We start from the raw sequence: 13,020 nt of genomic DNA on the forward strand, positions 1-13,020 counted from the left end.
TTTTAGTTCAAACTCTGCTTACTGCATCTCTGTTGTTTTTCATGCAAGTTGTGTATTGGCTGGCACACAAGTAGGTAGGTCAATCACCAAAAGCAGTTACCTTAAAAAAATGAAGCTACAAAGTTTTGCTGGGATTTCCCTTAAAAAAAAGTAAATAAAAATAAAATGGAAATTTTTTTTACAAAAAAATAGTGAGTTGGTACACTTCTTTAATAAAAGGGTAAGGAACAACCAAAGTGTCACACGTGGCCTGGGGTCAGCACAATGCACAGGCAGGCTTTATACTAACTGATTGGCTGCTACTTACAGACAAAAAGGTTTAACAGCTGGTGGTGGGGCTGCCGTGTAGCTAAGCTGACCATATTCTGGACAGCTGCTCTCAGTGACATCATACAGAGCCAAAAGTAGAGCCTTTGCTGATAATCAGAGGTGGGTAGAGCAGCCAAAAATTGTACTCAAGTAAAAGTAGCACTACCTTAATATAGTTTTACTCAAGTAAAAGTAAAAAGTAGCCATCCAAGAAATTACTCATGTAAGAGTAAAAAAGTATTTATTAAAAAAAGTCTACTTGAGTATTGAGTAACTGATCATAACATCTGATTTAATGTTTAAAAATGAGATAATCAGACAGACAAGAACGTTTAAAATACCAAAATTTGCACTAAAGACAGAAAAAGAAATACTATATATAAATAACATGATTACAAAATAATAAATCTAAGAAACACTTTTCCAAATCATTATTAAACTAATATTTACAGAAGGTAATATAAGTATATGGTGCTGCTTTGCCTCTCCAAATGGCACAACAGGCTCAGCAGATAGAATAATATTAAAACAACAAACCTTATGTACAAACAAGAAGTCTCATTTCAACATAAACTGTAGGTTTGTGTTTCGTGCATTTTTGGTTAAAACGTGTTTATTATTCATTTACTGAAGTTATTCACACTGAGTAGAATAGCCAGAATTGTTTCTCATGTAAGAGTAGTGATACTTCATAATAATATTACTCAAGTAAAACTACTCCTGAAAGTAATTCTTTTCCAAAAAGTAAATGTAATTAGTTACTACCCACCTCTGCTGATAAGACGAGAGAAACCCTCATTGGGGCAGTTAGAGACTGAAGAGGACGCCAGATGACCATGAGAACCATGATCACCAGCACCATTAAGCGAGGCACCGAAGAATGAAAAAGGTCATTGGTAGTTTTGTTTTTTTAAGAACTAAAGAAATAAGCTAACGTACAATACAGTGCCAAATTTTAGAGTTTTATTAGTAGCCTAACAAACAAGATACAAAGTGTCCATGTTATTGAGAATGAATAATGAAACTAAGACTCCAATAGCTGTGATTGTTTATTGCAGCAACAAAACAAAACAATTGAAATAAAGCTAAGCAAATGTGCGCACAGTTTGAGAGAAAGGAAAAAGAACAAAAAAAGAAAACCACGCACAATAATAATCGACCATTTTCAAACATTCTTTAACAAGGGTTACACTTTTCCCCTTTGACCCAAAACTCATCTGCTAATTCTTACAAGCCAGTGCTGAAAATGGAGTTGCAATTTCCAGAACTTGCCCCATTATAAACCAACAGGATTAAGGTAAAAATCACTCAAATGACGAATGGTTAATGTATCATGTTAACAAGTGTGGTGAACTACAATCAGTCAGATGGGTTTTGGACAGAATCCTGCTTTCAGTCATTTGAAATGGACTCACATCCATTTGTTTTCTGTCTAGCAACTCTGCTTTAACACCAGTTTGATTCTTAGAGAAACAGGAAAAACAACAAACTGAACCCTGATACATGAAACTAAACAATCCAAGTATTCGTCAGCTCAGAAACAAAAAGAAGAGGCACAAGGAAATCTCAGTGAATTCATCAAAAGAGAAGGTACGATGAACTTTAATTCATTAAACTAAATCCATAACACAGGGTGGGAGCTGATTACGGAGATACTGGACCACGCTGTTGTAACCACATTACGCATTTGTGCTTTCCTTAAAGCAAAGACACTTTCCATATACAAAGAAAAGACCAAAGCAGACCAGCGTTCGCTTCAAAACAGACCGTCCCACTAAAAACAAGCACATCGGTTGCTTGGCCTCACCAATGGCACAGACACTGATCTGTGATCAGGTGCTCGGGGTGCCAACCTGCCTGTCTAGAGAGGAACGCTGAAGAAGTTAGCATGGAACGCCAGATGGGATTGCAAAGATGCAAACGTGTGCGATGTGTAGCTTTGTACTGTATATACACATTATGGGAAACACTGTCCCCGATAATAAAAAACATCCACCCCTACAGTGAAATATGGAGGGCACTGCCTCCGATACGGCACACACTGGTAGGCAAAAACTACCTTCTGTTTTTCACATTATGGAAATCACTGCTCCCGATAATGCCATCAAGATGAGAAGTGTACATGCACCAAAGGACAGGTACGGGTAAATATTGTCAGGTGTGATGTGTGAGCTGGCATTGCTCAGAGACCAGTTCAGTGTCAGTTGAGAGAGGGGAAAGAAACTGCTGTGTACCAGCTGTCGGTGCACATGTACACTTCTTTTAGCAGATGCTGCTTTTGTCATTTCGACAGTATAACTGTCATAATTATGGAAGACACTGCCCCCGATAATTATACTTTATATAAAACGTGATTAAAAACTATTTATAGTGAACCCTGCCACTGATAAATAAATAACACAATAAATAAACATACGGTTTCCGTTTCAGTGCCACATGGTTGAGGACCTTTTCCCCTGCTTTGACAGGTCTGCACAGATTAGCTCCAATGCCAAGAAATGCGTTTCTTATTTGACTCAGATCACTTTTTTTTTCCAATTCTTGCATACAATTAGGACTTTTCCCCCCCCCATTTAAAGTAGCCGATTATTCCAAATCTGTGTGCACTGTTGCTGCTGCATGCTGTAAATCAATCTGCACTTCTTTCAGCAGCTGAATGCCTGAATCTATTTTCTGACTGAGTTGTGTAGCAGAATCCAGCACAGTATGAGATATTTTAGCTACCAATAAAAACCAGCTCAGGTTTGAACACCAAGCTGCAGCAGTAGCAGAAATACCAGCAGTTTGCCTCGTGGTAAACAAATACAAAATCATTAGCTTATTGTTATTATACTGCGCTTCTACGGTCTAAAGATCTGAGCTGGCAAACACAGTCTTTACTGTGATTCTGACCTGATACTGTTCTGGAAGTAAAGAAAAATCCAACTCCAACTCATTCAGAGGTAACACCAATTTAAAGTAGTACTTCCACATAACATTTGTCGTCATTATTAGCACCAAGGGATTTAAGACTGTGATAACTAAATACCACATGTTCAAATTCAAGATTCTTAGAGGTTAGTCCTTTTAAGGCGGAAGGCTTACAAACCACTTTGCAACATGTTGGGCTTTAAGAGAATTTCAGATAAAAGGAAAATGAACATCGTGGAAACGATATGATGACTTTGTAGATATCCGCTGAAAATGTGGTGATTAATCACAACAGCACTGCCAGTTCTATTAAGAGGGCCAAACCATGAACAAGGGAGGGCACAGGACTTTTCTAGATTTCATTATCCAGAGACCAGATGTCCCCTGCTAGGGAGTTGGCACAGGTCTGAACGGTCCAGGTCGCCCGGGCAAACTGGTTGCGGAACAGCTCAGCGTCGGCGTCGGGGTTGGCAGTCTTCAAAGAGTCGAGGTGGCTGGTCAGAGCTTTGAGGGTGTGGGGACCGGAGCCCAGCAGGATGTGACGGAAGGGGCTGTCTCTGGGAGAAACGTAGGGTGACAGGAAGTTCCTTTCCACCTATAGCAAGAAGACGGACATCATGAAGGAGCTGGATAAAAACCAACGTTATCAACAAATGTATTGGACAGCCCTGTCCTTTGAAAAGCAGGCAGCAGCAACCGAAGACTACCTACATCAACTATTACACTTTACTGTGATTAAAATGTGATGTATCCCATTTAATATATATGATCCAAAGGTAGCTAAACCAACACTAAAGTTGTAATTTCAGCTAATCAAAAGCAGAGGTGGCAGCTTGTGAAATCAACTAAACTTGCTGGGCTGAGTTTTTTTCCCCTTTACCGTCATGATGCGGTCATTGATCACGCGGCACATCTCGATGTCCTCCAGGTCGCTGTTCTGGATGTCGGCTGCCAGCGCGCTAGAGGCACGGCTGTAGGAGCCAGAGGCCATGATCAACCACTGCACTGTCAGAGCTTTGGGCAACAGCTGGGGCTGCAACTGCAAGCACACAAACATGCAGGGATGACTTTTCCTCCCTCAAACTCAAGTTGGTAAGCTGGATATTCAAGACCTGACCACAGTTGACTTCTACGATGAGGAGTAACCAGGCAAAACAGAAACGGCATTAAAAAAAATAAACTGATCATTTTTAGGTCAAGTGATGAAAAACACGACAACAGTCAAGTTGCTCCTGATTTCTGCAGCCCTGCTCTCAACAAGGTAAATACTATCTTGATTTACAAGGACACTGGTGAACACTCACCCTCTGAACATTCTTGACCCTTGTATTAATCTGAACCACGTGGCTGCGTATGAGCTGGTTGTACTTCTTCAGGTCCATCTGCAGCAGGTGGTCATGGACCAGCCTCAGCGCTATGTGACCTGCAAACTGGCCCGCTCTCACAGCCAGCTGAGGAACCTGGCTGGCTGTGATAGAGTTCAGGTTTTGTTGGGTGTCCAGGGTTGTGCCAAAGTATGGGTAGTCCTGAGGAGGCACACGGGATGTTTTAAGAATTACTCTCAGATCTACAAAGTTGGCATGAGTTAAAAGAGTTCAGAAACTATTTAAGAACTTGTAGTACAGAAGAATTCACTTACTGAACTTCCAGAGTTGAATCTGAAAGCGACTGAGGGAATGCCGGAGAAGGCGAGGAAAGGATACGCAGCACTGTCCATCCTCAGAGGCTCCAGACTTCAAAATCAAACGCAAAACAGAAGCGTGAGAATGACGGCCTACTATCAAACAAGAAGGCTGTGATAATCATCACTGGCTATACTTTGTTATCTTTAATTAGACAGACTCACATAGTAGACTCCCAGTTGTTCTTTCCAAACTGAGAAAGAAGAGACTTGTCCTTGTCATAGTTCACCTAAGAAGAAAACAAATGCTTTGATTAAACTCTTGTTTTATTTTACAAATAAAACTGCCCAACAGAATTATTTCTACTGAAGAGATCAGCTGTGGAGTTACCTCTTTCAGAGTGTTTTGGACCAGGCTGTGCAGCAATGGGCTGGCTGCTACTTTAAACCCATTCTGACCTAAAATGACAAGACCACTAATATTTAGTTATCCTGAAAAATAAGTGATGCTTTTTGCATGTGTATGTACAAGTTAGACATTAAACAGCTTCATGGGTACAAGAAGTCTGCATCCATGGCAGTAAATACCTGTCACAATGCCGTCCAGGTTGATGTAGGTGAATGCTTTCATGCTCAGAGAGGACAGATAACCCTGGAACAAAGAAATATCCAATATATGAATGAGACAGAGCACAATCACTAATGATTATCCTCCTCAGAATAAGCCTATTCATTTACGTCCTCCCAAGCTAAGCGAGTGGCTCCAGCAGATCCCGGGAACAACATCGACGATCTCTGTCCAGAAGAGCGCAGTCCTAGGAATAGCTAAGATACTGCGCAGGACCCTCTAGCTCCCAGGCCTCTGGTAGAGGACCCGAGCCCGAGCTTGAAAGGATTGACCGCCCACAAGGGCGAGCGGGGAATTTTTTTTAAATTATTTTATATATATGCATATATACACACATACATACATATCTAATAGCCCCCGGGGCAGTGGCTCATGGGAGGTCAGCCGAGTAGCTTAGAGTCTGCAGAGGGACACCTAAGCGCTAGTGAAGGCAGCAGGTGACGGTATTTTAGCACTTTTGGGCTGTTAACGCAAAAGGGCCTTGCTAAGGACACTTAAGCAAGTAACATGAGATCCGGATCCAGGAAGACGGTCACCACAGCCGTGGAAATGGCTGGGCTGTGGATCTCTCCTTGGCACACACTCCACCAGATGGCCTGGGAGAGAATTCAATCTTTGACTTGTTGGTAAAAAGTGTGGAATAGAAGGCATAAAGTAAGTTGTGAGAAAGAAAAAGAAATCTTGACAAAGAACGGGGTTAAGTTGGTTGATGTGCATTGGATGAATGATGAAAGAGAGGTGTTTGAAGGTGTGGGCGGAAAGAAGAGAAAGCAGCTTTGAAAGGAAAAAAAGTGGAAAAAATGCAGGAAGAAAAAGTGAGGGAGGAGAGAGGGAGAAAGCTGACACAGGGCCCCAGGTCTCCCCTCCCCTCTCCTTAGAACACAGCAAGCAACACATCCTTTTCCTGTTCACCCACTTCTACCCTTTTATGCCCCACTACATAAAGCCGAAGCTGACCTGGACTCCTGCTCCCCGACGTGACCCTGACACGCTGCTGCAGCTAGACCCACCGCAACATCCTGAAAACAGACGGAGCCGCGGGAGGGGGACTGCGCCCAGCGGAGATGGAGGGCACAAAACCCAAGGCCTCCTCTCCCTAACCCCAGAGGGCCTCAGCTGACAGAGCTGCGACGTCATGCCCAAAAGAGAGGCAGAGCAAAAGAATGCTGACCTCTACAATGCTGCATTAACACTGTACAAGGCAGCTTTGTGGTCAGTTAGAAGACTGGAGATGTGAGCATCTGGAGGAGTGGTCACATCGTCAGCTGTAGGACTGGTGTGATGAGCAGTAAAGAGGAGCAGACTGTTGGACAGCTGGAGAAATGTCCATATGGACTTTTGGAATAGGACGATCTGTGACCTGTGATGGTGCAAAGTCACTTTCCTCAAATATGTTTGGATTGTATGGCCAAATTCCACAGCACAGGAATCCAGGCTATATATTCTTTGGTGTAGCTGCTGCTGGAAGTGCCTTCTTGACAAGTCCTGGTATTTCTTATACTCTCATGGTCTTTCCTGGATCCATTCTCATCCAGGACTCGCACTGTTCACCATCTTTTTCAGAGGGCCATAAACACTCCCGTCGAGTGGTTGGAGTTTGTGACTGCAGTGAGGGGGAAATGTGAGCATCACAATTCCATTGCAGTTGACAGGTGTGAACTGTGGTTATCCATGGGAAGAATCACTTTTTTTTAATGGCTGACCTTGGTGTGGTTTGCAAAGTGCTTCAGAAAGATGAGGAACTCGGTTTCTTGCATCCATTCCGATTTATTTCCACTACCAATACTTCCTACTGGCCCATCTCTGACAAAGTGGTCTGCACAGCATATGCGTGGGAACACAAACATTAGAGGAATTGTGTTGCCAATGGCATTAATTGCACATACAAGTGTTACCAGTGAACCTCTCCCTGCTGATTGAATTGAATTGAAAACCTTTATTGTCATTATACATAGTGTAACGAAATTAGAAACAGCTCTATAAAAGTGCACACGTGCTTATAGCACATTATAAAAACTATACAATAATTTAACTATACACTTACTATAAATATAAATACACAGCACAGTACTGACACAGAGACAGACAGGCAGAGAATTGATGATATTTCAGTGCAGATTACTTTTTGTACAAGTTTGAGTTGAGTATGGTGATGGCTTTGGGGAAGAAGCTATCCCTGAGTCTGTTTGTTCTGGCCCTTATGGATCTAAAGCACCTGGCAGAGGGCAGTAGGTTGAAAAGATCGTAGCTGGGCTGGGTAGTGTCCTTTAAAATGTTTCTGGTCCTGCTAAGACAACGGGAGTTGTAGACAGCAGACAAGTTGGGGGATGTCAATCCCCCAACTTGTTTAGTGCCACGTTTTGTAATCACTTTGTCTGGGGTTTGCACAGTTGTTATGCCAGTCTCATCAATATTACATATGTCATTTGCAGTTAAGCTGTTTCGCTTTAGAACGTCATCAAAGTTTTTGAAAAATATTGTTACATTGTGTTTATTAAAACTGGTGGCCCATGCCAGACTTGTAGCCTCAGCACTTCTAATGGACAAAGTTGGGTTTCTTTTCATGTAGGCCGAGAACCAGTCTGGCCCAGCCCTCAAGGATTCGTCCCATGACTTTGGATATTTGCATCCATGTTTCACTGTAAGCTGATATGCCAGTTCTTTTACCTGTAATTTTAATCATGAATAATGTTAGTATTTCTGATATACTATATTTGAAATGCAGTCATACTATATATGACTGCATTTCCTCCTGTGCGTCCAATCTCATAGTTAAGTTTGCCGATGACACTACAGTGCTCGGACTTATATCTGACAATGATGAGACAAATTACAGGACAGAGGTGCAACAACTAGAGTCATGGTGCCACGACAATAACTTGGTCTTAAATGCCAAAAAGACCAAGGAGATCATTGTGGACTTCCGGAGGAAGGGTCACAGTAACCATCTGCCTCTCTTTATTGGCGGTGGGGAGGTGGAGAGGGTGAGCAGTTTTAAATTCTTGGGGGTAACTGTGACCGAGGACCTGTCCTGGGGCAACCATACTACCTTAGCTGCACGGAAGGCCCAACAGTGTATGGATGTATGGATTGCTAGTGTGGTTTCCCAGCTGCACCAAGGCCGATCAGCAAGCACTACAGCGGGTGGTGAAAGAAGCCGGCAGAATTATTGGAACAACTCTGCCAGAGATTAGTAATATCTTCCGCACTCGCTGTTTGAAGAGGGTGCACAGTATCATGCGGGACCAATATCATCCTGCGTGTCACCTTTTCCACCTGCTGCCCTTAGGGAGAAGGTACAGGTCCATACAGGCCAGAACATCCAGATTGGCCAACAGCCTGTATCCACAGGCTGTGAGGCTTCTGAACTCTTTGCCCCCTCTCTCTCACGGACAATAACCATATCCAATTTCCAAATCTTACTTGTCATGTTGTGTTGCTGTTAAGGACTGTTTTTATTGCACTGGAGTCATATTTACACTTATTATTTTTTATTCACGGGTGTATGGAAGCTCCAAACGCAATTTCATTGGTTTTTTCTGACAATGACAATAAATACTTGAATTGAAGAATTGAATTGAAATAGCCACCATTACAAATTTCGAACTTTCCCCTGCCTTATCCTTTATCAGTTCCTATTGACTTACCTCACGTTGACATAAAACGCATCTGCAGCATACAGAATTAACAGAATCAGGTATTCTGTTAATTCTTTCTCGTTCATCAGTGAAGACCTTCTTTCCACTATGGTATCCTACACATGGCAGTTCCCTTGATCCCTACTCTTCCAGCCTCTTCCTCTTTTTACAAAATCTGTGTAAAGTGACATGGCATATGCCATACAATTTTGCCACAGATCTGTTGGACTTTCCCTGATTTCTAACATCATTTGATGCTCTCTCCAAAACACTGAGTCACCCCTCATTCAGTCTTTCTCTTCCAATATCTAGGCACACATACTGTAATTAAAAGAAAACCTAAAAATATAAGTTAAAGGAATAGTGGGGTAAGTTGTAGTGATGGGATCAATTATTTAATTGACGATCAATTAAATAAAGTTAAAAAAAACTTACTTTTTGGCTTACAAATTACTTTTTTCCCCCTTCTTAAATTGTCTGTTTGCCAAAGGGTGCTAATTTTTCACATCATCATCATGATCTTTATTTATAAAGCACTTTAAAACAACCACAGCTGACACAAAGTGCTGTACATTGGAACTTTAAAATAAAATTACATGAGATATAAATAAAAACCAAATAAAAGAAGAGTGAAATCATTAATTAAATAACTACTTCAATTAAAAGAGAAACTAAGTCTCACTGAGGTTAAAAGCCAAGGAATAAAAGTGGGTTTTAAGACGCAATTTAAAAGTGGACAGTGAAGGGGCCTCTCTAACGTGCAAGGGCAAATTATTCCATAATTTTGGACCCACGATAGAGAAGGCCCTGTCCCCTCTGAGCTTCCTCCTGGATCTCGGTTCCTCCAGGAGCAGCTGGTCAGCTGACCTGAGAGACCGACAGGGTGTGTGGGGATGAAGAAGGTCAGAGAGGTAAGGCGGGGCAAGACTGTGAAGGCATTTAAAAACAAACATGAGAATTTTAAAATTAACTCTAAAAGACACAGGCAGCCAGTGCAGAGAGGCTAGCACTGTGCTAGCCTCAGTTAGAATAACAATTCAGTTATTCTATGTAATAGAATAACTGAATTGGGCATGTACAGAATGAATCACATGATTTGAAACTTAGTCCTGATTGGAGAAATAGGAAGCGTTACAACTGACCCACGTTACAACTATCCCTGGTCTCCCCTACTTGCATTCTCGCTAGTCCGGACTTCATAAGTTGACACGGGAGTCCAGACTTCCCGAGAACGCAACACGATCGTGACATCACAGCTCAATCTCCTCTTAATTTAAATGTGATTAATATTTGCAATGGAAATTACATATGACATAACAATACACATGATGTAGTAGATTTCTTTAAGAAAAAAACAAAAAAAAGTATCTTAAGCACTTTGGCAAAATTCACTTTTACGCATCACTTGTTTCATAAAGTCTAATAAGCTTCATACAGTTAAGCACAATTACTACGACTGAAAAACACACTTAATCTCTCGTAATAAAAATAGTACACACACACACACGCCTGAATAAAAACAAACAAGTGAGATGTTAGAGCACTTTTATTTTTATTTTAGTAAACAGCCTTCAGGATCTCCGTGTATTAACAAGCTGTTTTTAGACTTGATGGATAGCATTAACAGCCTGCTAGTTTAAAATAATCATGTGCAGTTCCACATGATTATTAACAGACAAAAAGAAAACATATTACTGATACATAAATAGTTTTCTATACGAGATCACTGCAAAAAGTGGAGCCTTACCTAATGTCCACCCTACTGTTACTCATTTTATATTAAGATTTAAAAATCTAGTTAGTATTGGTATAGCGAGTAGCCTTCAGTAATAGTAATAAATAACATAGCAACAATACATTCATGTAGTTTGAAGCGGGATCGATCAACTGCAGACCAGACAACAAACGACGGAGGCACCAGACAAGTGCAATCAAACGATGAGTTTATTAACACAGGAGAAGAACCATCAGCATATGGCTTCCTCTGACAAAAATACATTGAATGCTGGTTTTATAGCATAGAAAATTAACGCCCACACATACACGTCAATACAGGTCAAAAATACATTGTGTACAGACATGAGCACATCTCGTACATCTTAATAACTATAAACAGTCATATAACTTCTCTTTTCTATAACACCTGCCTTTTAAGGTAATAAACTTCAAGCTTCAGGGTCTCTAAGGGCTAATAATTGACCCTCGTCATCAATCACTAAGTAGACTGAATTGCAGCAAGTCTCAAGAAGGAGCAGAAGACACTTGGGCCTTCGCTCAGGCCTGCTACTAGATTAATATGTGTATTGTAAGCATGCATGCAATTAACCTGCTATGTTCTCATCTTCCCTCAACATGTATCACCTGGACACTCTCACCAGTGAAGCTTAAAACCCTCTTGGATAGAACATCAACTCTAAACAAGCACAGTTATGCATTGTGTGTATAGAATGAACTCAACCTGTGAATAGAAAGGTCAATGTGATGACAAACATATTCAATGCAATATGAACCCTGTAAGAAATATTACTGATAAAATAATACTGTGGAACATGTTATTAATGCATTTATCATAAGACAGGTTATATGGTAACAATAAAAGAATCTCTGAATCCCAACAAGTTGTAAAAAGCATGATAATATATTAAGTAATCCAAAGTATTCAGAATATATTACTATCATTGAGAAACTTAACGGAATACGTTACAAAATACATTTTGGGGCATGTATTCTGTAACCTGTAGTGGAATACATTTTAAAAGTAACCTTCCCAACACTGCGTGGCCCACACTGAGGCTATCCTCCAGAGACTGACAAGCATCCTCCAATCTTTGTGTAAGTAGTTTGGGCTCATTGTCAGCCAGAAAAAAGATGAATATCTGTGCATAAGATGGTCTCACCCTTCCTTCCATCACTATGAATATCTGCACCCTTGTAGATAACTTCCCTGGGTTCTGCCATCAACACTACCCTCTCACTCAATATGGAACTCAGTTGATGACTCAGGAAGGTAAACACTATCGTGGCCTTATTGTCCTGCAGGGTGTGTAGAAATAAAGCGCTGACTGACCACACAAAGATCAAAGTGTACCAGCCCTGTGTCAACAGCCCCTTACTGTATGGACGTGAAACCTGGATCACCTAAATGAGGCGGGAACATCGGCTCAACTCGTTCAACATGCGGTGCCTTAGAAGCGTCTTTGGATTCAGATGGCAGGACCGCTTTCCAACCACTGGGCACACCAAACATCTGTGCTCGGTGGCTTGTAGCTATGATATTGACATGGCATGATGAGGGCCAAAGTATTGAAGTTTGTGATTAGAACTGGGCGATAGAACGATAACGATATGTATTGCGAAATTAATTTTTCTCGATAGAAAAATTAAACTATTGCGATAGGCCTCATCTCTCTTGTCCTCTTAAAAAAAAAAAAAGAACAGCCAATCCAAATTAAGTAGCGCAGAGCCGAACCAATCACAGCCGCAGCGTCACGTCACGTGACTTGTTACATACAGCACAAGTTTCGAGCCGCACATGTGTATTTGTTTGGGAAGCAGCTATCCGCCGTGCCGCCCAGGTATTGGAGGAAATGAGTGTGCCGACTAGAGAAAAATCAACAGAGAGTGTGACTGAAGGTTACCGAAGAGAAAACAGATGATGGTTCCAATGCTGGAGAGCTTGTCGAACGGAAGGGCCACAGAAGTTCCGTAGTGTGAAGGTATTTCGGCTATTTCAAGTCTGACAAAAAACAGAGTAGCGCGCACTGTAAATTGTGCCGAAAGCAAGTCTGGAAATACAATAAAGCGGTGCATGCTCAATCTCTGACTGAAAGCGCTAATTCGGCTTTTGTTAGACTAAAGTAACTGTTAAAACTGTTTGAAAAGCTAAGCTATACAACAAGGAGAAATTGAGAATT

General features: G+C 41.3%; 1 protein-coding gene across 1 annotated transcript; it reads right to left on the reverse strand.

Moving 5' to 3' along the window:
• Positions 1-1,340: 1,340 nt before the first annotated feature.
• LOC116314262 (transferrin receptor protein 1-like) lies at positions 1,341-8,512 on the reverse strand. The gene is made up of 8 exons (XM_039602406.1): positions 8,371-8,512; positions 5,429-5,539; positions 5,232-5,299; positions 5,066-5,130; positions 4,859-4,952; positions 4,524-4,745; positions 4,100-4,258; positions 1,341-3,814 (listed from the first exon to the last, which is right to left on the reverse strand). Exons 1-8 carry the CDS (start codon positions 8,510-8,512, stop codon positions 3,572-3,574), a joined length of 1,104 nt encoding a protein of 367 aa, XP_039458340.1. The 3' UTR covers positions 1,341-3,571.
• Positions 8,513-13,020: the final 4,508 nt, after the last annotated feature.

The sequence above is a fragment of the Oreochromis aureus genome, linkage group 18 (assembly GCF_013358895.1).
Source record: "Oreochromis aureus strain Israel breed Guangdong linkage group 18, ZZ_aureus, whole genome shotgun sequence".
Classification (NCBI taxonomy): Eukaryota; Metazoa; Chordata; class Actinopteri; order Cichliformes; family Cichlidae; genus Oreochromis; species Oreochromis aureus.